This window comes from Muntiacus reevesi, chromosome 3 (genome assembly GCF_963930625.1).
Source record: "Muntiacus reevesi chromosome 3, mMunRee1.1, whole genome shotgun sequence".
Taxonomy (NCBI): Eukaryota; Metazoa; Chordata; class Mammalia; order Artiodactyla; family Cervidae; genus Muntiacus; species Muntiacus reevesi.
The window spans coordinates 65,280,534-65,307,795 of NC_089251.1; the positions used below are offsets into that span (position 1 = coordinate 65,280,534).

Sequence of the window (27,262 nt, forward strand, 5' to 3'; positions counted from 1 at the left end):
GTGTGTTAGTCGCTCAGTCATGTCCAACTCTTTGCGACCCTATGGACTGTAGCTCACCAGGCTCCTCTGTCTATGGAATTCTCCAGCAAGAGTACTGCAGTGGGTTGTCATTCCCTTCTCCAAGGGATCTTCCTGACCCAGGGATCAAACCCAGGTCTCCCACATTGTAGAAGATTCTTTACCATCTGAGCCACCAGGGAAGCCCCTACATGCACTTAGGTCTACATAAAAAAAAAGTTAAATTTGGACTAACAAATCTTAAAAGCACTCAAACAAATCTAACGAAGACACTTTTACAGACATAATTCAAATGAGGTCATTCTACTCAGGGCATGCAAACAAAAGAAATTATTAAATTTGCTAAGAATCAAAAAGCAAGATAACTTGATAAACCCGCTTTGGTTTCACATGCCCATTATTTTATCAATTAAGAATACAGTTTCTTAAAATAGTTGATAAACATCAAACCTATCTATCGCAATTATAAAACTTCTGCAAAGTGAAGAAAAACAGAAGACTTGAAGTCAGAAGACCAAGGGAAGTCACAGTCTCACTATTTAAGAGCTCCGTTACTTTGGACATCACTAAACTTCCTTGAATTTCTTGTTTAAAAAAATAAAATAAAAGTAAGGATCATAATATCTACCTCATGGAGTTACAGGGTTTTTTAAATTGAGAAAAGAACATGTATCTAAAAAATGTAGAAATACAAAATAAAAATGAGCTAAATGCATCATCATATTCAAGTTCTGCTTCAGAATTACCTGTCTTCTTAAACAACAAATCAGAATACATATACTGAAAATGGTTTCCCACATACTGAACAAGATCATCTACTAACATTTCCCAAAAGGAGTCTCCTCAATTTCAGTTTCAATGACAATTTAAGACTAAATTTCTGAACAAACTGGATACCTTTTATTTACTAACTGTTTTAATTCACTAGGAAAATAAGTTAATATTATCTTTCCATGTTCAGCTTCTAACTCCCACACATCATCTGATGGTAATAAAGGAAGAAGGTACCAAATGTTACGTGACCATACCGTGAATGCTGTAGTCATAGCCTACAGGCTGGGGACTCCCCCAAGGAATTCTGCTCACTGCTCTGGGTTAGAAATTTAGGGGCTACACCCTCTCTGTCAGCTGAATATCTCTTACAGGCAATCTCTTTAGCTAAATTCACAAAGAGCATTAAATACCAATGGCCACTGAACACTCCCTCACAAGGTTTTTGAAGCTGAAGCATGTATAAGAAAACAACACACTCTTTACAATGTTTAAGTATTCATATTACTCAGAAATTTCAGTATACTTCAACCTTACCTGAGGTTGGGTGTGCAAAATGTTCATCATCCCCTTGGGAATTATTCATTTTTGTCATTTCATTGGCCTGCATCGAAGGCTCTTCTGTTTTAGCCTCTGATAACTTAAGGCATCAACAACACAATTTAGAAAATATTTTAGATTAATTCTGAATAATTCACTACTTAACAGATTCAAACATATTAGTTTCAAAAATTACTGTCTACTAAAAAGAAGACTGAGCACCACAGAATTGATGCTTTAACTTAAAATAATCTAAAAAATACAATAATAATAATACCAGTATGATATGCCTAAAGCAGCCACAAACTGGTTTACAGCATACCTAATTTTATGCACTTCAACTTACTATCTTTACTAGATACTGTGTTTTTTTGTTTTTCTTTTTTACAAACTGAAGGTTTGTGGCAACTCTGCATCAAGCAAGTCTATACGCACCATTTTTCCAACAGAACTTGCTCACTGTGTCTCTGTATCACATTTTGGTAATTCTTGCAATATTTCCAACTTTTTCATTATCATATTTATTATCCTATCACCAGGGATCAGTGACTTCTGATGTTACTATTGTGCCTGTTTTGGGGCACCACAAATCTCAGCCTTATATATGAGACAGTGAACTTAACAGACGAAAGCTGTGTGTGTTCTGATTGCTCCATTAACTGGCTGTTCCCTTACTTCTCTCCCTCTCCTCAGACCTTCCTATTCCCTGAGACACAAAAATGTTGAAATGAGGCCAATTAATAACCCTACAGCAGCCTCTAAGTGTTCAAGTGAAAGGAAAAGTCACAGGTCTCTCACTTTAAATCAAAAGCTAGAAATGATTACATTTAGTGAGGAGGTGTGTCTAAAGCTAAAACAGATCAAAGGCTAGGCCTCTTGCACCAAACAGTTAACCAAGTTGTGAATGCAAAGGGAAAGCTCTTGAGGAAATTAAAACTGCTACTCCAGTGAACACGACTGACAAGAAAGTGAAACAGCCTTACTGCTGATATGGAGAAAGTCTTAGCGGTCTGGAAAGAAGAACAAGCCAGCCACAACATTCCTTTAAGCCAAAGCTTAATCCAGAGCAAGGTTCTATAAAGGCTGAGAGGGGTGAGGAAGTTGCAGAAGAAAAGTGTGAAGCTAGCAGAGGGTGGTTCATGAGACTGAAGGAAAGAAGCTGCCTCTGTAACACACAAGCACAGGGTGAGGCAGCAAGTGCCAATGTGGAGGCTGCAGCAAGCTAGCCAGAAGGTCTAACAAAATGAACGAAGGCAGCTCAGTGGTAAAGAATCTGTCAGCCAACGCAAGAGACACAGCTTCAGTCCCTGGATCAGGAAGATCCCCTGGAGAAGGAAATGGCAAACCACTCCAGTATTCTTGCCTGGGAAAGCCCATGGACAGAGGAAACTGGTCGGCTACAGTCCAAGGGGTTGCAAGAGAGTCAAACACAACTTAGTGATTAAACAACAACAACTCTACCAGTAGATTTTTAATGTAGATGAAACAGCCTACTACTGGAAGAAGATACTATCTCGAACTTTCATAGCAAGTGAGGATAAGTCAATGCCTGGCTTAAAAGCTTCAAAGGACATACTGTCTTATTAGAGGCTAATGCAAAATAAGGCCCTTAAGTTCAGTTCAATCACTCAGTCATGTCCGACTCTTTGAGACCCCATGGACCGCAGCACGCCAGGCCTCTCTGTCCATCACCAACTCCCAGAGTTTATCCAAACTCATGTCCACTAAGTTGGTGATGCCATCCAACCATCTCATCTTCTGTCGTCGCCTTCTCTTCCTGCCTTCAATCTTTCCCAGCATCAGGGTCTTTTCCAATGTCAGCTCTTCGCATCAGGTGGCCAAAGTATTGGAGTTTCAGCTTCAACATCAGTCCTTCCAATGAACACTCAGAACTGATCTCCTTTAGGATGGACTGGTTGGGCTCCTTGCAGTCCAAGAGACTCTCAAGAGTCTTCTCCAACACCACAGTTCAAAAGCATCAATTCTTTGGTGCTCAGCTTTCTTTATAGTCCAACTCTCACATCCATACATGACTACTGGAAAAACCATAGCCTTGACGAGATGGACCTTTGTTGACAAAGTAATGTCTCTGCTTTTTAATACACTGTCTAGGTTGGTCATAACTTTCCTTTCAAGGAGTAAGCATCTTTTAACTTAATGGCTGCAATCATAATCTGCAGTGGTTTGGGAGCCAAAAAAAATAAAGTCTGTCACTGTTTCCACTATTTCCCCATCTATTTGCCATGAAGTGATGGGACCAGATGCCCTGATCTTAGTTTTCTGAATGCTGAGCTTTAAGCCAACTTTTTTCAGTCTCCTCTTTCACTTTCATCAAGAGGCTCTTTAGTTCTTCTTCACTTTCTGCCATAAGGGTGGTATCACCTGTATATCTGAGGTTATTGATATTTCTCCCAGCAATCTGGATTCCAGCTTGTGCTTCATCCAGCCCAGCGTTTCTCATGATGTACTCTGCATATAAGTTAAATAAGCAGGGTGACAATATACAGCCTTGACATACTCCTTTTCCTATTTGGAAGCAGTCTGTTGTTCCATGTCCAGTTTTAACTGTTGCTTCCTGTCCTGCATACAGGTTTCTATAGGCCCTTAAGAACTATGGGAAATCTACTCTCCCTGTGCTTTATCAGTGGAACAACAAAGCCTGGATGATAACACATCTGTTAACAACATGGTTTACTGAATATCTGAAGCCCACTGTTGAGACCTATTCCTCCAAAAAAGAACAAAAGATTCTATACAAAATATTACTACTCATTGACAGTGCACCTGAACATCCAAGAGGTCTGATGGAGAGGTACAAGATTCAAGTTGTTTTCATGCCTGCTACACAGCTCATGATGCCAAAGCTGAAGCTCTAATACTTTGGCCACCTGAGGCGAAGAGCCGACTCATTGGAAAAAAACCTGATGCTGGGAAAGATTGGAGACAGGAGGAGAAGGGGATGACAGAGGATGAGACAGTTGGATGGCATCACCAACTCAAAGGATGTGAGTTTGGGCAAGCTCTGGGAGATGATGAAGGACAGGAAGACCTGGTGTGCTGCAGTCCACGGAGTCGCAAAGAGTCAGATAAGACTGAGCAACTGAACAACTACAACACACAGCTCATGGATCAAGGAGAAATTTCAACTTTCAAGTATTTCTTATTCTTTAAGAAATGTATTTCATAAGGTTATCGAAACCATAGATAGTGATTCCTCTCATGGATCTGAGCAAAGGCAATTGCAAACCTGGAGAGAATTTACCAGTTTAGATGCCATTAACAACCTCTGTGATTCATGGGAAGAGGTAGAAATAACATTAACAGGAGTTTGGAAGGAGTTGATTCTACCCCTCATGGATGACTTAAGAGGGGTCCAAGACTTCAGTGCAAGAAGTAATTGCAGATGTGGAGGAAACAGCAAGAGAACCAGAATTAGAATTGGAGCCTGAAGATGTGCCTGAACAGATGTAATTTCATGACAAAATTTTAATGGGTCAGGGAGTTGCTTCTTATGTATAAGTAAAGAAAATGGTTGCTTGAGGCAATTTGCTCCCAGGGAAGATGCTGCTGAAATGACAACAAAGGATTTAGAACATTACACAAATTTAGTTGATAAAGCAGCAGCCAGGTTTGAGAAGACTGACTCCAATACTGAAAGAAGTTCTACTGTGGGTAAAATACCATCAAATAGCACTTCATGCTACAGTGAGATTGTTCACCAAAGGAAGAGTTAAATAATACAGCAAACTTCACTGTTGTCTTATTTTAAGAAACTGCCACAGCCAATCCAGCCTTCAGCAGCCACCACCCTGGTCACTCAGCAGCCATCAGCATAGAGGCAGGACCTTCCACCAGCAAAAAAGTTACAATTTGCCAAAGGCTCAGATGATGGTCAGCATTTTTTAGCAATAAAATAATTTTTAATAAAGATATGTACATAATTTTCAGACATAATGCCATTGTACAATTAACAGACTATAGTTTAGTATAAACTAACTTTTATATGTGCTCAGAAACCAAAATACATTTGTGATTTATTGTATTGTTATCTTCACTTTATTGTAGTAGTTTAGAACCAAACTCACAACATCTCTCAGGTATGCCTATATTTCCATTTCTAAAATAAGATGCTGCATTTAAACCAAAGAAATCACTTAAATCTTGGAAAGAATTAAGAAAAATAATTCATTTTTCCATAAAAATAGGAAAATCCAATCACATGTAACTTTTTAGGTAATTCATGGATACCACATCATAAGTCTCTATATATGCTGAGTGATGGAAACACGAGGACTTGAAATTATTATCAGCTCTACTTCTGTGTGTTTGAAAATTTCCATTTAAAAAACTCTAAAAAAAAAAAATCATATGCCCCTAAAACATATTATTATTCAAGAATCCTGATACAGTTTATTTATCAATCAGAAAGTTAAGACTGTCTTCTTTTTTATTGGCCACATCACGCAGTTTATGGGATCTTAGTTTCCCGACCAGGGATCGAACCTAGTCCCACAGCAGTGAAAGTACTAAGTTCAAATCACTGGATCACCAGGGAATTCCCAGTACTACTGACAACTGACACCAGTTTTGAATAGTTTCTGTTCTAAATTCTTATATTTAAAAATAGTATTATCAATGAATTTCACCTCCACTTACTGAAAGGATAGTTAGTCAAAGAGAAATAAATCCCCTGTAAATCCTAAAAATCTCTCTTCTGCTCTTCATTTGGTACCTTGGAGTAAAATAGGTTTTTTTCAAAGACAGTAAACGATATAAGCATGAATCACAGTGATTGGGGGAAAAAAAGGAAAATGACTATCAAGTGACTGAGAATTAGTTTATATTAGGTTTCCCTCTCCCTTTGGGGAGATTTGGGAAAATGTGGAAAGAGAGGCAGCTAGAAAAGCGGGGAGGAAAAACTAAACATTAGCTTCCCTCACCTCAACCAGATATATGTTTAATTTTTCCTTAGGAAAAATTAGGCACTTTAGGGAAACAGTTTTTAATGAAAGAATAGTACACCAGGAAATGTGAAACTGAGTCATTCTGCTTCAAGTTGGCAACGTTAACTACAGGGGACCCTCAGTGGTAACTGCAGTTGCTGTTTCAAAACAGTAAAGCAATCAAGGCAAGTGGGGAACTCAAATATTTTCTTAATCTTCTTTTATTCATAAAATTAAAGGGAATTTCTATTAAAAATTCCCCCAAATATGAATAGTACTACAGGTTTTTTTTGGAGTGAATAATCTCATTCTTTACTGAGAATTTAAAAGGCAGGTGGTTGGATGAATTATAAAGTGAATAAAAAAGCATAAACACTCAAAACTGCCAAGAAAATATGAATACTCTGAGGAAATGTGTCATTTCACCTAAGCTTAAACTTTTAACAGAAATCCTAGGTGTGAACTTAAGGGATAACAGTAATGAAATACTTCTATTATATTAGTATGTTTTATAGGCACCTGCTTTTTTCTCTTCCTTTCTTCCTCCTGGTCATACTCCTCTTTTGATTTTCTGAAATACACAAAAATAAAGTAGAAAAGTAAACTTTCTCTTTTGTCAAAGAACAAATATTCAACAAGCAACATGCTAACCAAAGCTTACAATATGTGCAAGGAATTTTGGAAACAAAGATGGAAATAATCAGGCTTCATTTAAAGCAGCTTACAATCAACTGAGGAAGACATGCATAGACATGAACAGCATAATGTGGTGAGTGACGTAAAACACAGGTTTGCCCATATCCTGGGTGAAGGACTCCTAGATGAACAAAAACCAACAGGTTTGAAATTCTAAACCCAAATCTGAATGGCAAATTCCATGAATATGGACTCTGATCTCTCACTTTAGACAGATCAGTTAGTTACATGTCCCCTGATAAGATTCATTTCTCTCCTCATTTTAGTTTCTCCATGGCAGATGAGCTATCACAAATCTCCTGATGCCCTTACACCAAAGCCCTATCAGCTTTGTAAACTGCTCACGAAGGCAGTCTGATTTAGGGAAATAGCCAAGTCAGCTCTCTTACATGTCCATAATTAAGTTCCACTGTTTATACTGTAGCACACCCCCACCAAAAGCCTACAGAAAATAAAATCTAAAAGTATAATACTGATCAGTTTTCAAACCATCAATCAACCAACAGAAGCAACCAATATAAGTCAAAACTACCAGTCTTCTAAACCAACTACCAAATATCCTGAACTCTTCCAATCTGTAAACTCAAAGCTCTGTGTGTTGTCTCAGGCTCCTATATACCCTCACCTGGCACACAGGAAAGGAGGACCTGGCAGGAAAGCCTGAGTCCACCCCCACATTTGCCTCCCTCCCCACACTCACTGAAATCCCCTGAAATGAAAAACTAAATCCTAGAGCTCCTTCCATAAACTCCCACTAGGCCCATCCTTCTAACCACCATCCTGCCTATCCTCCCTCCTGCTTTGGAACTGCAGACAAGTTGGGAAGGTGGGAGGACCACAGGATGCTAGCAGATTGTCATGTATGTGGTTAGAATAGAGAGCCAGGGCCCCTAAAGGCCAAGGCTCCACTCTACAGAAGACACAGCAGTTGTAGGAATCCTTTTGCCTTAAACCAATACATCCCCATAGACTTAAATATTACATGTTGCAATTGGCCCTCCCTTCTCAAACTCCCATAGGGGTCAGGGGACAACAGACTTTAAGGGGGAAAAAAAATCCCCTTTGCTGGACTGCACATTCCATGCCAGGCATTTGTCTGACAATCACATAATAGATAAGAAAGTGAAAGTTGCTCAGTCGTGTCCGACTCTTTGCGACGCTATGGATTGTAGAGTCCATGGAATTCTCCAGGCCAGAATACTGGAGTGGGTAGATTTTCTCTTCTCCAGGGGATCTTCCCAACCCAGGGACGGAACCCAGGTCTCCCACATTGCAGGCAGATTCTTTGCCAGCTGAGCCACAAGGGAAGCCCATAGATAAGAGGTCAGCAAATAGTCAGCTATTTGGTCTGTGGAGCCTGGATATCCAGCCTCCTCCCATGAGACACCTGGCATCAGCCTCCTCTAATACCAAGATCCAAAAGCCATGCAGTCTCCCGCTCAGCTCAGGCCACAACAGCCCTTCCAAGCATCAGGCTGTATCTACCACACCTTGTTTCCACTGATGGCTAGTTTCCTAGGCCCATGATGGGTGTGGAGGAAGACCCTCCCATTTGGGCTGATATGTCCATTAAGAAATGTAATACAAACATAGTTATAAGCAGATAAAGTGATAAATCACGTTCATGGTCTTTAGGAAAGAATTTAGATATTTTACTAGTTGATAGTATTTTTTGGATAAAAAGTTTATGTACAGATCATATTGCAATGTTATTAATCATCCATTCAAATAATTAAAGAGGATACCTAAGAACTTCTTTCAGGATTTTCATCTCTTCCTGTTCAAGGTCACTGACCACATCAGAACCATCTGTTAAACAGTCAGGTAGTACCCCTGTTCAAAACCAGAGATCACACAGGAGAATATCAACTCAACTGAAGACATTTTATTTCTCACTATTCTAGTTCATCAAGAAGTACAAAGTAGTTTATTAAGATCTATCACTTTAAAAAAAATGTTTTATGCTATTATGTTTTTATTATCTTTTTAACTATGGTCTTTTTAACTTTTTCTTCTTTTAAGGAATCAGCTCCAAAAAAAAAAAAAAGAAGAAAGAAAACCCACAATTTCACCTAGAAATGACTCTTGGTAACCATGTATTTTGTATTTAAAATGACAATATATGATAATAGAAATTAATATAATCTATGTCTTCCATAATCATATACTACACAGGACATACCAATGAAATTAACAAGCTCCTAATAATGAAACTATGCTCTCAGAAGTATTATTTAAAAGGGAAAAGAGTTTACAAAGCAAAATATAAACACTTTGTTAATTGAAACAGCATGTTAACACTCTTCACTCATACTACAACATATGCTACCAAAAGAGCCCTGCTTACTACATGCAAAAAAGCATGGTGCTAAGCACTTAAGGGGAATATAAAGATGAATAAAACAATCTCTGCTCTCAGATCATCTATTCAGATATTGGGCTAATAACTATAAACTAGGGCAGTACCAACTTTGGCCCAAGGCAAACAGTAATTCATGGCAAGTAATTTTAAGTATTGGTTTAATTTACTTTATTACCTATATCTTCCTGATAAGCAGGTAGATGGTAATAAGTGTTCTGCTTTTATCCATAATTAGTATATTCCCAAAACATTAACAGTATATCCCCTAATATTTACCTTTCATATTCATATATGATGATGGGATTTTGGATCTGCTCTAAATTAAAGTAGTGTTATTACTCTAATGCCCTTGATGTTTAAGTGCATTTTAAATTAAACTTTTCATTTTGAGATAACTGCAGATTCACACGCAGTTGTAAGAAATAACACAGAGATGCTACGCACTCTTTACCCAGTTTCCCTCAATGAAACATCTTTCAAAACTATAGTATAAGTATCACAACCAGAAAACTGACTTCTATATAACCCACTGATCTTAAGTGCATTTTTGCTTAGTCAAAAGCTATATAAATAGTATTCTCCTATTGATCTTTCTAAGGAAAATTTTAAAAACTAAGGAAAGAATAAACCAACAGTATGCAATACTTCAAAACCATCAAAACATTGCTCTGATTTGCACTTGCCCCAAATCCTTTGATAAGATACAACCAGAATTCCGAGAGCCTTTGAATTTTTCTCACACAAACAGTCTGCAGTTTTGAGTACAATCAACTTTGTTCTAAGGTACTTTCCCCTGGATTTATGTTAAGTGAGATACTTAAATACAAGTATTAAAAGTTCTGTGGCAGAAATTAAGTATTAGTTTATGTTTAAATGTAAGCAAACTGTCCCACCCTGTGGTTTGACTGCAGCATTATTTCACATCATTCCCCTGGTCCTCCCTTGCTACTAGAAGCCATCTGTGTGCAGCTACCAGGCAGCCAAGTACTTAGAGGCAGGGTCCAACCCCACCCCAAAAGAGTGAGTCATGACTTAAGCCAATCACCATGGTCTCATTCACCCTGCCAGAGGGTTTAGAAAGTCATGTGAATCCAATCCTGACCAATAGGACCTGACAAGAAAATTCCTAAGGGGCTTCCATGAATGTGTTGTCTTGCTTATAAAAGGAAATGCACAGGATGAAGCCCCGCTTTTCTTCATGAGATATTGTTGAGTGTGCACTCAATGAAGCTTGAGTGCAATCATAAGAGAAGATCCTAAAAATGGCAGAGTCAAAGTGGAAAAGTGTCAGGGCTCTTGGAAAACATCACTGAGCCACCAAATGAACCAAGCCTGGACCTGTCTGTCTCCCTTCCCTTCCTCTACTTCTGGTTCTGTGAGATGATAATTTCTTATTGCTTAGGCCATATTCTCTGAGGTATTCTGCTAATGGCAACTTGAGGTTCCCAGCTGATACAAGCTATGGTTACCTGTTCTCTTTTCATTAAAATCTTGTTTCCAGTTAAATTCTAAAAACTGCAGAGTGCCATTATCAAGTTCCCTATTTCTTTTATCAAAAGATCCCCTAAAGCAATGTGAAATAACATAAAGTAATTATTCAGATTCTCTATCCTATAGGTCAGAATAAAAAGCACAGTTACAGGAAAACACACGAGAAAAGGATCTTATGAAGCAAACCATGGTAGAGAAACAAAAAGAGACTGCTTTCCAAACTTTACACAAAAGCAGCAGTTCAGTGTCATGCATTGTTCAGGGTTAGGGTGGTTTTATCTCCACATCATGGACAACAGCTCTTTCCTGCTGTGAAATGCATTTGAGAGAATAGATATGATGGTAGTTGGCTCTAGGAGTATGGTCTTTACTCACCTCAGACAAATGAGAGGAGAACCCACAACAGTCTAAGCCACAACAGACCTTCCAACAGTCTAATGTTTGCCACGTAACAACAGAAGCCTTATTGCTGCATATTCCAGACCCTTAAAAGCAAATAGTACAACTAAACTACAGCTCTAATATGCTCAAGAAACAAGCAAAGAAAAGACCCCACTGCCAAACCATCAGACAGTATATAGGCATGATAAGGAATATCTGTGGCAATCTATTAAGCAAAGGAATTCACAGGTATTAAGATCACTAGAGTCCGAAATGGGAAACTTAGATATGCATCTGGGTTGAAAAAGAGATAGTACAGTAACAAGAAGTATGGTTAGAGTGTGATGTTTTGAATCAAGATGTCAAGTAGAGTTCAAGTACACAGGAAGGGAAGAAAAGCAGGAAGAGCTAGGAAAAAACTGAGTTCAGGTAGAGAATTAAGGAAAAGATAAAGCGAAAGGCGGCCACCAGGACTGTGAACTCTGCTTTCTCTTCCACCTGACGGCGGCACGATGCTGTTCGCCCACTGCCCTAGTTCTCAGCGCTACCCCAAGACCAGCAGCTTCAGCCACAGCTAGGGACATCTTAAAAATACAAAGTACTAGGCCTCGCTCCAGACCTACTGAGTCAGAAACTGAGGCACAGGCATGTATTTCAACAAGCCCTCAACTGCTTCTAATTGCTAAAACTTTAGAACCACTGTCTTCGATAAGCCAGAAGGGAGAAAGTAACTGTACACTTGATAGTAACTATAAGTGACTATGACCACTCAAAAATACTGACTTCCATAAACACGATGGCTGAGCAGAAAAACCGAACTCCCTGAAACCTGAAACGTTACATCAAATTCTGGTCTGCTTTCTTTGAGATGTCAACCAATCAGTTATCAGGAAGTTTACACTCTAGTATCTCTTAAGTGTCAGCCCTAGATTTTCAAACTTGAAATAAATTTATACAAAGCAGCAACGTTAAGATCATATTAGTTAAAACTAACACCAAAACAAAATGCACTTAGCACTCAGATGTCTAAATTCAACCTTTTACCATTTCTCTCTTGAATTATTCGAATGGCTTGCAGCTGCATTTCAGTATTTTTCTGGACCATCATTGCTTTAAAGATAGTAAAATCTTCTGCTGCCAATACAGGTTGCAAAATGTCCTGTGGAAAGAAGTCAGGAAGTTACAGAACTATTTCCCACACACTCAAATCATTTCCACTGCAAAGGTGCATTAATTCAATGCTGCCTTATTATTTATGACTAGATGACTCAAAAGGACAATTTTAAGATTTTTTTCTAAAAGCCTTTAAAGTAGGGTTCTCAAGAGACTGATCTTCTAACCCCTCCCACCCCCACAAGGCTAAGGCACACAGTGACACATTTTCCAAATGAGCCAGTGCTGAGCAACTCTGATAAACAACATGGGAATTAGTCTTACTCTTTTAAAGTTACCACTTCAGTATACAAATCTGTTTTTCAGTCAAAATAATGATAACTATTTGGTTTAGATTCTGTCAATCTGAAATTTGGGGCTTCCCTGTTGGATCAGTGGTAAAGAATCCTCCTGCCAATGCAGGAGATGTGGGTTCAATCCCTGGGTCACGAAGATCCCCTGGAGGAGGAAATGGCAACCCACTCCAGTATTCTTGCCTGGAAAATCCCATGGACAGAGGAGCCTGGCGGCTACAATCCACGGGGTTGCAAAAGAATTGGACACAACTTAGTGACTAAACAACAACCAACTGAAAGTTACTGCTTAGTGATAAAGCAGTAACTACAAATAATCCTTTAATTAATAAAATTGCGAAATTAAATAAGAACAAATGCCAAAATTCACTTCATGGTAAATAGATGGGGAAACCATGGAAACAGTGAAAGACTATTTTCTTGGGCTCCAAAGTCACTGAAGATGGTGACTACAATCATGAACTTAAAAGACGTTTGCTCCTTGGAAGAAAAGCTGACCAACTGAGACAGCAAATATTATAAAGCAGAGACATTACTTTACCAACAAAGGTCCATCTAATCAAAGTTATGGTTTTTCCAGTAGTCATGTATGGATGTGAGAGTTGGACTACGAAGAAAGTTGAGTGCTGAAGAAATGATGCTTTTGAACTGTGGTGTTGGAGCAAGACTCTTGAGAGTCCCTTGGACTGCAAGGAGAGCAAACCAATCAATCCTAAAAGAAATCAGTTCTGAATACTCATTGGAAGGACTGATGCTGAAGCTGACGCTCCAGTACTTTGGCCACCTGACGCAAAGAGCTGACATTGGAAAAGACCCTGATGCTGGGAAAGATTGAAGGCACAAGGAGAAGGGGATGAGAGAGAATGAGATGGTCAGATGTCATCACCGACTCAATAGACACGAGTTTGAGCAAGCTCCAGGAGTTCATGATGGACAGGGAAGTCTGGCGTGCTGCAGTCCATGGGGTCGCAAAGAGTCAGACACAACTGAGAGACTGAACTGAGTGAAATGCCAAAAAAATGGAGTCTGGAAAATAAGCCTAGCGTGGTAGGAATGATGTGAGAACACAACTGTAGCAGTCCTATAGGCAAAAAGTTTCACGGAAGAGACAGAAATCATGATGTGAAATCTTTTTCTAGATGACACTGAAGTGTAATAAATTAAGAAACAATAATAACAGTAGCTGCCCTGCACTGTTCTGTGCTTAGGCACTCAGTCGTGTCCAACTGTTTGCAACCCCATAGGCTGTAGCCCGCCAGGCTCCTCTGTCCATGGGGATTCTCCAGGCAAGAATACTGGAGTGGGTTGCCATGCCCTCCTTATCTACCCTGCTGCTGCTAAGTCGCTTCAGTCGTGTCTGACTCTGTGCGACCCCATAGACAGCAGCCCACCAGGCTCCCCCATCCCTGGGATTCTCCAGGCAAGAACACTGGAGTGGGTTGCCATTTCCGTCTCCAATGCATGAAAGTGAAAAGTGAAAGTGAAGTCCGACTCTGTGAGACCCCATGGACTGCAGCCCACCAGGCTTCTCCGTCCATGGGATTTTCCAGGCAAGAGTACTGGAGTGAGTTGCCATTGCCTTCTCCGCCTCATCTACTCTAGAGTACCCACATTAACACTCCTTTAGCTACAGAGAACTACAGAGAACTATTATTATATCAAAAAGCAAACAAATTCCCAAGCTAATCAGTAAAAAGAATAAACTCTGAAATGCATGAAAACCCAAAAGAAAACACTCAGACCTTATTCACCTTACTAAACCTTATTTCAAGCTTTACATGACATTCATGAAAAAGCTGGTCACAGGAATCAGAGGCAACCAAGGGTGTGCTACTGTTCACCAGGTAGGCAGCAGTGATAATGTCAAAGACACACCTCAACAAATGTTCCATCCAAGAGTGCTGAGCAAAGAGGAAGGAGTCCCTCCAGCAGCAACCAGCTCACATTCCACAAAAAACAAAACAGTCAAGCAAAATAAAGTGCAAAAGTAGTGACATTTACAAGAAAGTTCCTTGTCCTTTAAATTCACATATACTGTTCAAAAGGCCAAGGGCAGGAGACGGCAAATAGGCTTCATTGGTATTTACCTGAAAGTTACAGCCCATACAGCACTATTAAAGACAAGTGCTGTATCAGATAGATCACTAATGAGAAACTACTGCCCAGCGCAGGGAATGCTGCAGTGACCTAGATGGGAAGGAAATCCAGAAGAAGAGGGGATACCTGTGTGTGTATGTTACTGCTGATTCACTTCACTGTACAGCAGAGACTGACACAGCCATGTAAAGTAACTAACCCCAATTTAAAAAATAATTTTAAATTTCCTTTAAAAATAAAAACTATTTAAATAAATAAAGACAACTGTAGCCAGCCTCTGTCATAGAGTAGTATATCTGATCTGCCAGGGCACCTTTGTGGGATTACACAACCACATAACATTGTTCTTGGTCTTCTTAGACTTATTAATAATATCAAGTTCTCTATCCTCGTCACCGATAAACACTTGAAGGATATTAAATACCCTAATGGCATTGTGTCAGCTAGAGCTATCAGCAAGTCTGCATTTGAGCTGATCCTTAAACATACAATGCAGGGCTTCTCAAAGGGTATTTTTAACCCTTCTAAGAAATGCAGGAAAGAAGGATTGTTAAATGCATATTCCTGAGCCCTACCCTAGACATAATTAATCTAAATTTCTGGACCATGTATCTCCCTGGATAATTCTTATAACATTTAAATTTGAGAACTATTGACACAATGGGGGGAAAAATAAGCCCTTGATATCAAAGGCTACTTTGAGCTTAACCATATGTTAGCTGTTTGATTCTGTATCCATCATTTAGGCTTCTGGGCATTAGTTTCTTCACCTGCAAATTAGCATAATAATAACAACAATAATAATATTAATACAGTATTTTGTCAATTCTAAGACTCAATAGATCAGCAAAATAAACTATTATTTCGTATACCAATAAGAAAAGGAAAAAACCCTATCAATTAAATTATAACATGCCATCAATTACAAAATGCATTCTCATTGGAAAGATATTTCTGATAGAAAATTTTCATTTTCATTTGAGAATGAAGGAAAAATAGTAACTTTCTGACTGAGTGTTAGAATTAAGCAGTGCAAGAAAGTATTTTTTTTAAACTAAAAAGTCCTATAAAAGTAATTGTTCTGGGTCTTTTGATTAAATATCAAACTGGTGTGCTAAACCTAACAACTGTACAGCAATTGGGCTCTTCTGGTTTAAACTAAAAAGTCCTATAAAAGTAATTGTTCTGGGTCTTTTGATTAAATATCAAACTGGTGTGCTAAACCTAACAACTGTACAGCAATTGGGCTCTTCTGGTCCAAGGACATGATCACCCTTTGCCTAAGAGCTTCCAACAAGGGTAATTAGAGGAACTAAATACAAGAGTTACTCCAAAAAGCTAGCAAGTGGTTTAAAAACAACAACAATCTTAAGTATCCTTTAAATTAATTGAAATGCCAAACTACTTTGAAAGAATACTATGAGATAAATGGTATAAATAAATAAATGTGGTGTCATATATGTTTGAGAAAGGCACATTGACAAAAATATGAACATTTAAAGTCTTTCAGAATCTGACTTAAGTGAGTTTTAAAAACTTCCAAATGTGTTCCTACTTAGCCTGAAGTTACAAGTGATTTCATGCATTTATGCTGCTCTATTAACCACAAAGAGAAACAAATGAATTCACTACTATAGTTGGAAACTTCAGTAATGGACAGAATCAGCTGGCAGAAAATCAACAAAGATATAACTGAATTGAACAGCACCTTCAGTCAACTAGATCAAATTGACATTTTTCCAACAACAGAAAAATACATTATTTTCAAGTTCACATGGAACATTCACCAAAACAGACAACATCTAGGCCATAAAACACACCTTAATAAACTTAAAAGAACAGGAGTCATATAGAGGAAACACTCAGACCCAACAGAATTAAACTAGAAAACAGTAACAGAACAATAGCTAGAAAAAGCTAAAATACTTGGGAGATTAAGAAACACACTTTAAAACAGCACATGGATCAAAGAAGTAGTCTTAAGAGAACCTCTAAAAATATTTCTAAATGAAATATTTTGAAATATTTCTAAATGAAAACACAACTTATCAAAATGTGTGGGGTGTAGCAAAAGTTAGTGCTTAGAGGGAAATTTAAAGCACTGAAGCATGTATTAGGAAAGAAGAAATAACCAACATCAACAATCAAAGCTTCCACCTTAGGAACTAAAAAAAGAGCTAGTTAAATCCAAAGAAAGGAAATAATAGAAATTAGAGAAGAAATCAATGAAATTGGAAAACAGAAAAATCAATAGAGAAAACCAACAAAACTAAAAGCTAATTATTTAAAAAATAAAATTAAGAAATCTCTGGCCAGGTTAAGTTTTTAAAAACAGGCGGTGGGTGGGGGGTGTGGAATTCCCTGGTTGTCCAGTAGTTCAGACTTTGTGCTTCCATTGCAGGGGGCATTGGTTCAATCCCTGGTCAGGGAGGTTCCACATGCCAGGACGTGAGACACATAAAAAAAGACATAAATTAATATCAGAAATGCAAAAGGGGACACTACTACAGATCCCATGGACACTAAAAAGGTAATAAAGAAATTTTATGAACATTCTTATGACCACAAGTTTGATAATCCAGGTGAAATGGACCAATTTCTTAAAAAACACAACCTGCTAAAACTCACACAAGAAACAGGCAATCTGAATAAGTCTATATCTATTAAAGAAATGGAATCAATAATTAGTAATCTTCCAAAACAAAAAGCACCAGGCCCAGCCGGGGTCAATGATGAATTCTATCAAACACTTAAAGAATTTTATATAATTCTTACAATTCTATACAAATAAAGATAGAACTTCAAAGAAAAGCTATAGATTCCTTTTACTTCTCAAAAGAATAATGATTATTTATTTGCAGAAATTCAATAGCATAGCGTATAGAAATGATGTGAAAGCCTTTCTATTGATTCAAAGGACTAAGGGGGGGAAAAGTATAACTATGAAATCTAGTCCCATCACTTCATGGCATATAGATGGGGAAACAAAGAAAACAGTGAAAGCGTTTATTTTCTTGGGCTCCAAAATCACTGCAGATGGTGACTGCAGCCATGAAATTAAAAGATGCTTGCTCCTTGGAAGAAAAGCTATGACCAACCAAGACAACATAAATTAAAAAGCAGAGACATTACTTTGCTGACAAAGGTCTGTCTAGTCAAAGCTGTGGTTTTTCCAGTAGTCATGTATGGATGTGAGAGTGGACCATAAAGAAGTCTGAGCACTGAAGAACTGATGCTTTCAAACAGTGGTGTTGGAGAAGACTCTTGAGAGTCTCTTGGATAGCAAAGAGATCAAACCAGTCAATTCTAAAGGAAATAACCCCTGAATATTCACTGGAATGACTGGTGCTGAAGCTGAAGCTCCAATACTTTGGCCACCTGATGCTAAGAAAGATTGAAGGCATGAGAAGGGAATGACAGAGGACGAGATGGTTAGAAGGCATCACTGACTCAATGGACATGAGTTTGAGCAAGCTCCAGGATCTGGTGATGGACAGGGATCCCTGGTTTGCTGCAGTCCATTGGGTCACAAAGAGTCGGACATGGTTGAGAGACTAAACAACAACAACAAAGCAATTAACAATTGGAATTTGAAATAAAAAACACAATACAATTTACATTTAGCACTACAAAAAAGTACTTAGGAATAAATGTAACAAAATATGCATAAGATCTATATGAGGAAAACTAAAAAATTCTTATGAAAGAAATCAGAGATGATCTAAATAAATGGAGAGCTATTCCATGTTAATAAATAAGAAGACTCAACATTGTTAACATGTCACTTCTCCCAGATTTGATCTGTAGATTCATGCAACCTCAATCAGAATCCCAACAATTGTGGATACCAACAAACTGATTTTTAAATTTATATGGAAAGGTAAAAGACCCAAAACAGTCACACAAAATTGATAAAGATCAAAGTCAGAGGACTGACACTACATGACTTCAAGATTTACTATAAACTGCAATAATCAAGACAGTATGACATTGGTGAAAGAACAAAGAATTAATGGAACTGAACAGAACCTGAAAACTGACCAACAAAGACATAGCCAACTGATTTTTGACAAAGGAACAAAGGCAATCCAGTGAAGAAAGGATCATCTTTCTAGAAAATGCTGCTAGAACAACTGACATCTACTTGGAAAAAAAAAGGAATCTAAACACTGACCTTATACCTTTCACAAAAATTAACTTAAAATGGATCATAGATTTAAACGTAAAAACAAAATTTTGAAACATAGCATAGAGAAAATCTAGCTAACCTTGGCTTTTGGCAATGACTTCTTAACATAAAATATCAAAACCATAAACAATGAAAGAATCACTACATCAGACTTCACTAAAATAAAAAAGACTTCTGCTTTGTGAAAGACACTGTTAACAGAATGAAGAGAAAAGCCACAGGAGAATATTCTGTGAAATATTTGCAAAACAGATCTGATAAAGATTTGTATCAAAAACATACAGAAAAACTCTTACAACCCAACAATTAGAAAATAAATAACTCAATTTAAAATGGGCAGAAGAAAACAATGATATCACTACATATCTATTAGAATGGCTAAAATCCAAAAACCTGACAATATCATGTGTTACTGAAGACATGGAGCAACAGGAGCTCCCATTCATTGCTGGTAAAAATGTAAAATGATATAGCTACTTTAGAAGAGAGTGTGGCAGTTTCTTACAAAGTTAAAGTGAATCTTAACATATGATCTAGCAGTCTTGCTCCCAGGTATTTACGCAAATGAGATGAAAAATTTACACCCACATAAAAGCCTGATTATGAATAGCTATAGTGACTTTATTCAAAATTGCCAAAGACTGGAATGCACCAAAATTTCCTTCAAAAGGTTATATACCACCTTCAAAATGTGGTACATCCATAAAATGGAATATTATTTAGCAATAAAAAGAAAAGAACTATCAAAAATGAAAATACTTAAATTCATATTGCTTAGTGAAAGAAGTCAGTCTGAAAAAGCTATATACTGTGTGATTTCAATTACATAATATTCTGGAAAAAGCAAAACTATACAGACAGTAAAATGAACAGCAGTTGCCAGAGCTTTGGTGTAAAGATGGAAAAGATGAATATGTGGAACACATGAGATTTTTAAGGCAATGAAGCTATTTTGTATGATACTGTAATGATGGATATATGACATTATGTATTTGTCAAAATCCACAGAACTTACAACACAAAGAGTGAACCTTAATATAAAATATGGACTTAACAATCATATATCAATACTGGCTCATCAACAAATATACTACACTAATGAAAGACTTTAACAAAAAAAGACACTTACATTAACTGATCAACTTTCTGTAAACATAAAACTGCTCTTAAAAAAAAGTCTATTAATTTTTAAAAATCTTATGAGCAATCACACAAAATATTATTAATTATCCAGTATGTGTTTTTAGAAAATGAAAGTTATACCATACATATAGTCATTTGAGTGATAGAAGTTCTTGGGGAAAAAAAGAATAACTTTTCCAAATTAACATTAGAAGACAAATGTTTCTGAAAGCATTAATTTCTATTTTACAAAAGGCAAAGTAAATCAAGTGAAAAGCAAAAACAAAAACAAAAAATACTTTGTCTCTTGCCATATAGTCATCCCTGGCTTCTGCTATACATAGAAATCAGTGATGAGCTCTATCCTCACCAAAAAAAATCACAAGCAATGAAAAAAGCTACTTTTGCCTATTTCAGTTGAAAACACCATAAAATTACAAAATCAACTGAACACAACTGAAATAATATCTCAATATGCATTCTATTATCATATATTCCTGAACTTTTTAGAAAGGTATCTTAATTTATGAGCATTTTTTGAGAAGCTACACATGTATGACAGGAAAACATGCTCTTAAAAAGTCTGTTGTTGAGACTTCCCTGGCAGGCCAATAGTGAAGACTGTGTTTCCACCAGAGAGGGTCCAGGTTTGACCCCCTAGTGGGAGAACTAAAATCCCACAAGCTGTATGGAGAAGAAAGAGAAGGAGAGGAGAGTTGACACGATGGGAGAGGAAGGATGGAAAGGATGGAAGGGGTGGAAAGGGGAGGGGAGGAGAAGAGAAGAGACAAGAAGAGAGGAAGAGAAAGGAAGGAAAGAAGGAAGGAAGGAAGGAAAAAAAATAAAAGGTTGTTTTTTTTTTAAACCAGACATCTTCATCTGATGTACTCCTTACAACTCCTGCTGATTTTAATATACAAGAATGCCAGGACCAGTGGTCTAGGACTAATGGTGACCAAACCAATTGAAAATAATTTTGCAAGTCATCTTTAGCAGTACAGTTCAATGAGAGGGAAGCGAGCAACTGTTTATAAAAATCAAAAGCAAAGCAAACAGACCAAAACAAAAGAAAAAGTACCTCCTAAACTACCCTGAACTAACAATTGGTTTCTTGAATTCCTTATAGGCACTCTAAATTAGCATAATGGAATTAGCATTCTGATCTTTATTTACAAAGATTAGAGTATTGCTGCAAAGCAGTATCTAGCAGGCTTTGGGCTGTTTTTCTGGTTATTGGCGATGGCCTTGTGCTTATTCAGTCCTACTGCCCTTAGTATATGGGGCTAAGTTTGCTCCAGAAGAGAATAAAGCTAACTAGTCCACATGGGGATTGAATACATGACCCTGGCCTAATTAGCACCCTGCTAATCAACCACCAAAATAGCTGCCATTAATTACAAGGTGCTTCCATTTATAGACCACCTTATATGTGTCAGGTATTGTGCTAAATGTTTTATGAACATTTTTGCTCAAATCTCACAAAAACCTTTCAAAGTAGATACTATCCCTGTTTTACAGATGTTCAAACTGAGAATCGGAATAGACAAGACAGAAAAACTGTAAAACAACTTTGCCCATGATAAATGAAAGTAATCAAAAGATCTAAGTTCAAATCCAAGTCTGTCTGTGTCAGAAGGTTTCCATGCTTGTATATAACAAGACTATACTACGAATCAACTCCAAATCAAAAGGTGTTCTGTAACAGAACAAAGCAGAAAGATGTTACTCTTGATCTGAAAACAGTATTTTAAAATTCTGAATGTCTTCTTTCACAAGTTATCCTATGATGAAAACAAAAGATGGATGTGACTACTATTACTATGAACATCTTTTTTCACAAAGTATTTCAGATTCATTCATAATAGCTTAACTAAGAGGTTGACAAATATTAACCAAAGAAGAAAATATTCTAGAAAAACAAGGAAAATAAAAACAAATACCAATGCCTTAAAAGAAATCTAAATACTAATTAATAATTTTCAATACATTCTTCAAGGTAAGTAGACTTGTAAAAAACTTTAATTCAAGGCAAATAAACTGAATTGAAAATGTAAAAGTGCTCAGCGGGGCAGAATGAGTACTGGTCTGACTAGAGATCTAAGGATAGTTGCATTGCAGCATCTCATTGATGATAAGATGGGTTTCTCTGGGTAAGGAAAGGATGGAGTGGTGAGAAGGTGGGGGCTGAGCATTCCCGGTTAAGGGACCACTGTGAGCAAAGCCAGGTGCACCAATGCTTACAAAAACAAGTAGCCAGAATTACTATAGTATGTAATGTACTACAGAATGACAGCAGGAGGTTGAAAATGATCATTTGAGATCACATCCTAGATAATCCTATCATCTCACTAAGGAATTATAGTTAATTTGGTAAAAGATGAAAAGCTAAAGTAACTCTTTGAGAAGGCTATTTGGGTAGTAATAACATATCTCTATACTCAATCTCGGAGCCTGAGCTGATATTCTGGCTTTGTTACTTTAGTTGTAGACTGTGCACCAGTTCCTTAATATATATGTGCAATAGTTTTCTCAATTCTAACAAAATAAAATAAATAGTACCAATTTCTTAAGGACTGTTAGGAAGATTCAGTGAAATAACACATGTCAAGTGCTTAAAACAGCAGCTAGCATGAATCCCCAATAAATATCTGTTACAAATATACCCAAAACCTACTTCAATTCAGCACTGCAGAACCAATGAGACAATAAAATTAGTTCTAACAGAAGGAAGCCCCAGGAACCATGTACTGTGTATCTGCTAAGATTAAAAAAGGGGCAACTGCAAAACCATTAGAAACCTATATAAATAATTTTTTTTGCATAAAGCCTATGATCTATTATAGTTCTGACAGAAAGTTCTTTTTTAATCACATCAGTTTATTAATGCCTCAAATTATCTTTTCTCAAGGTAGTTATAAAGAAAGAATCCATAAGCGTTAAATTGGCTTTTCATTCTTACAGTCTCTAGAATATTATACTTTGACAAACATAGCAAATCTAAGTGGAATCCTGGGCATTTTTGTTAAAATTATATATTAGCAGAAAAACACAAAAACCTGTGATGTACGGGTCTTTGCAAGAGGAGAAGTACATGCTTCTTGAAATTGATCTTCATTAATTCCAATTTCTTTAAGGTAAGTTTCTAACAGCTTTTCAACCTAAAAAAAAAGTTTAACTTTTACAATTTACATTGAAAGATTCCAAATGAGTTTTTATATTGAGTTTAGAAAAGTATAATCAAATGCTTGCTTGCAATTATTAATCTACATAAAATTATACTATATGGCAGTGACAATCTTTTTCACCAAAAAAACCCAAACAACTAAAAGTGAAAATCTTTGCAGAGAATCAAATGAAATTTCCTCTACCAGAAATAACTGATCAGGATTATGAAGTTTGATTTGGTATAACCCTTGTGCTACCCAGGCATTTCTTAAAATCTCAAGACAACGTGGCTAAATTAATAATGAACACTCCCCTGGATATACCAGCAGAAGAAAAGGAATAAAATTTAAAGATCAGATGCAAGATCTCTTAAAATAGTTGTCCTAAATCTATTCCTTACATTCTAGAGTCTTATGGAGGAAATGCACAGAGAACTCCTGGAGTCTGATGCAACTGATAGCACTACTAGGGTAGACTGGAATTTTTTAAGGAATTTAAATGGACAAGTCTACTGTTTAAATTTAGAACAGATTGAATTAATATTATTCAAATTATATTTAAAACCAGTTTTAAAATACTCACTAGTTCTTTGTATTCCTGATGAATCTCTGTATAAGTCAATTTGCTTTCTTCTTCATCATCAAAAACTAAATTTAAAAGAAAAATATTGCATAGTGTAAAAAAATTTCATTAAATATGAAAGTCAGCTCCACAAATAGAACTTACAAATAGAACACTCATTCTTGTAAACTGGCTCTTCCACTTTAAAATTTTGGGGATTAAAAAAATAATAATTAATTGTAAACAAATTTTTTTCCTATACCTAAGAGCTACTTCATATGGGAAAGGACCACTAATTTGCTAATTTTCAATCAATAATACAAGGCAACAATTTCTTTACAAATTTTAAATGGAACATTATTGGTAAGTTTCTAAATAATTCCTTTCACAACAGGTTCCAGATTATTTCATCATATTGGAACTTTGCTGATCCAAATTTTACTGAAACTCTTTATTACATATAAATCAATAATGAAACAAAAATGAATAAAAACAAATGTTTACTCAATGATTGCATGTGTGAAACAATGTAGATTAGAAAGATACATATTCCTTCAAAAAGCTACAATGTGATCAAGGAAAAGACAAATTCATGAACTGTAAACCATAAGCCACCTTTAAAAAAAACTCCCCCATTCTTTCTAAAATACAAAATTAACATTGGTAATTTTCTATTCAAAACTCTTCAATTAAAAACTCTTCAGTTCTTTGCCTAGAGAATAAGTATAAAATACTTAGAATCCCAGACAAAACCCTCCAAGACTGGATCCCAAGTCTCATCTCCCACCACTCCAAAACCCACACTTTGCCCTCAAAACAGTATACAATTACTTGGAATGTGGACAAATGTAAAAATATAGAAGGTGCTTCAAAGCCCCAGGTCTTTGTTCAAGCCCTTCTTGGATCTCTTCGCCTTTACCCAGTACCTCTTCTCCCAACCATTCTTCAAAATACTGCAAGAGGCACATTGTCCATGATCTGCTACCCATTCCCAACTCCCTTGGCTATTTAGATTCCTTCCTTAGAACTATTTGAATACACAGCACCATATGTCTACCTTTATAATAACATCTGGTCACTTTACATTTAAAATTCCATTTACCTGCTTGTCTTTCCCACCAAATTATAAACTTCTCAAGCACAAAGATTTGTTTTATTAACTTTTCTATCCTCAACTTCTGGCTCAAAGACACTCAATAAATGTTGAAATAAATGCTGACATTTACAGAGTTAAACAAAACTAATTTTTTAATTACCTAAGGTGAAGAATAGCACACTGACAACCCAAAGTCAGTGAAATACAAACACTATTATTTCAAGCGCCACTGAAATGTTACTTCCATTTCTCTTGGCACCTATTCTACATAGCACTGAGCATACATGTAATATAGCAGCTAATAAACCTGTTTTCAGATAATTTTGAAGCCAAATTACTACATTACATGTTTACAAGTCTGAAGATTACTATTTCCCTATAAAATTAAGCAATCAGGTGTGTTATAACTGAGATGCAGCCACTTTTAACGTTTGGGGATAAAAATAACTTTTTTTTTTTTTTTTGCCACTTCAGCATTTAGGTTCAGGTTCAGTGGCCTAAGTGGAATCAAAAGGTGACATAATTTCTTTTTTCTCCTAAAGGAGATCAGAACACCACATGCTTCCTCAGTCTCATAATAGCGTTTAAAATTCTTTAATGGAGCAGAAACAAAAGTTATTTTGAACTTCTTTTAAAAATTACCTGAAAGAACAATACCTAGTAAATATTATTTGAATGTTGCTCATGGCAATGAGAATGTAATGAAAAGATTCAGTGGTCAAAGTAAATTTCATCTTTACCAGATTCATGGAAACTTAGGGTTGAAAGGACTCTTAACAGATCATTCATGATAACCAACCATTTAACAGTTGAATTCCCCTCTGTAATAACTCCATTAAGGTGCTATCAGATTCATTCAAACACTGCTAAGGCCTGGGGAACTCATTACCTTCTGAGACAGGCGAATTTATCCAGGATACTCTCTGTTATGAAGCACTTCCTTCACAGAAATTTGTTTACCTCTAGCTTGTACCCAGGGACGCTAGCTGTAGCCCATTGAACCTTAAAAAAAACAAGTCTAATCCCTCCAACAGACGACAGACGTTCGAACGATTAATGGATATTACTCCCCTTAAGGTCTTGGCCACCTAAACAACCACGACAACAGCCTGAAATTATTCTTATGACATCGCTTCTGGTTCCTTTTCCATAAATGGTCTCCAAATTATCTTCAAGAACTGAATACAGAGCTCCAAAGCGTGAACTGATCAGAACCTGGAGGTACTCTTTCCTCACAGAGAACGTTATGCCACGTTTACATACCTCATTTGTTGGAAGATACCCTCCATTTTTGGTATAACCGAGAGAGAGCGCTCAAAAAAGGGAATAGAGACCACCGAGATTACAGGCTCTGGGCCTACCGGAGTAATCACAATACCCCTCGCCCACCCACTTTTTGGCCAACAGTTGGAATCAGAAGGAACTCAGAAGCAACTGACATCTCTCCTCCCAAGTCACTGGGGAAGCTGATGAAGGAAGAAACCCACACAGTCACCTGCCCAAGGCAGAAAGGTGCAGGATGGGGTGAGAGACTCAACACAGGATTAAAGTCTAATGTTTTTCGAATGTGTGCTTGGGCCCAGGGCGGAGAGGTATCTCGTCCCCTTTTTCATTAGCGTGAGAAAGACAGGCGCGGTGACAGCAACACATCCTAAAAATCCAGCTCTAAACCTGGTCGACAGGAGTGGAGATCGAGGAGATGAGAGGCGTTTTGTGGAGAGGTTGTTGGTGTGAGAGAGGTGAGCAAGGACTGACGATTCGAGATTCGGATTTTACCTTCACATTTCTGCTCCACGAAGTCCAAGATGGGGATGGACCAGTCCGGGCCCCGCAGGAACCCCGCGATGCTCTCCACTACCCATTCTACCTCGTCCTCTTCTTCCGCGGCCATTCCGCCCCCGCGGGGCGCCGCGGAAGCCTAGGCCAGATCCCCGGATCCTAAAAGGCCTTTCGGCCGCAGAGAACCGAGAGGAAACAGCGGAACGAAGTGCCCCCGCAGTCTCCGCAGTCACCTGGCTGAAAGCTACAAACCACTTAAAGTAAAACGGTCACTATGGCAACAAGCGGAGCCGCCTCTTGCAGCCGCCCGGAAGTAAAGCCAGCTTCCTCGGAGCCTGCGCAGCTTAGAAAGAGGCATTTGAAGAACGTTTCCGATTGGCTGGGAAGTAGAAAGCTAGCCTTCCGCCCATTGGCCCGAGCTGCTTGTAGCGCTGACTTGTAGCCATTGGCTGGAAATCCAGGAATCTCAACATTCCCACAGAAGTGCGTAGGACCAAGGACTAGAAATGGCGCCACGAAGGCCCGTCTCACCTGGTCACTGACTGAAAAGGTTTTAAAGGCTTCAGTTCACGGCTGTATCCCCAC

General features: G+C 37.5%; 1 protein-coding gene across 3 annotated transcripts in view; it reads right to left on the reverse strand.

The window, feature by feature from the left end:
- CFAP36 (cilia and flagella associated protein 36) overlaps positions 1-27,005 on the reverse strand; it is a 30,098-nt gene extending 3,093 nt beyond the window's left edge. For 2 of the 3 annotated variants that reach the window (XM_065929259.1, XM_065929258.1), the window contains exons 1-7: positions 26,675-27,005; positions 23,824-23,888; positions 23,133-23,234; positions 12,247-12,361; positions 8,714-8,801; positions 6,792-6,843; positions 1,327-1,429 (exon numbers count right to left, since the gene is read on the reverse strand). In XM_065929259.1, the coding sequence (XP_065785331.1) occupies positions 1,327-1,429; positions 6,792-6,843; positions 8,714-8,801; positions 12,247-12,361; positions 23,133-23,234; positions 23,824-23,888; positions 26,675-26,789 (640 nt within the window). In that variant the 5' untranslated portion in view covers positions 26,790-27,005. The remainder of the gene's footprint in view (positions 1-1,326; positions 1,430-6,791; positions 6,844-8,713; positions 8,802-12,246; positions 12,362-23,132; positions 23,235-23,823; positions 23,889-26,674) is intronic. The other variant, XM_065929257.1, reaches the window with a different exon arrangement.
- Positions 27,006-27,262: the final 257 nt, after the last annotated feature.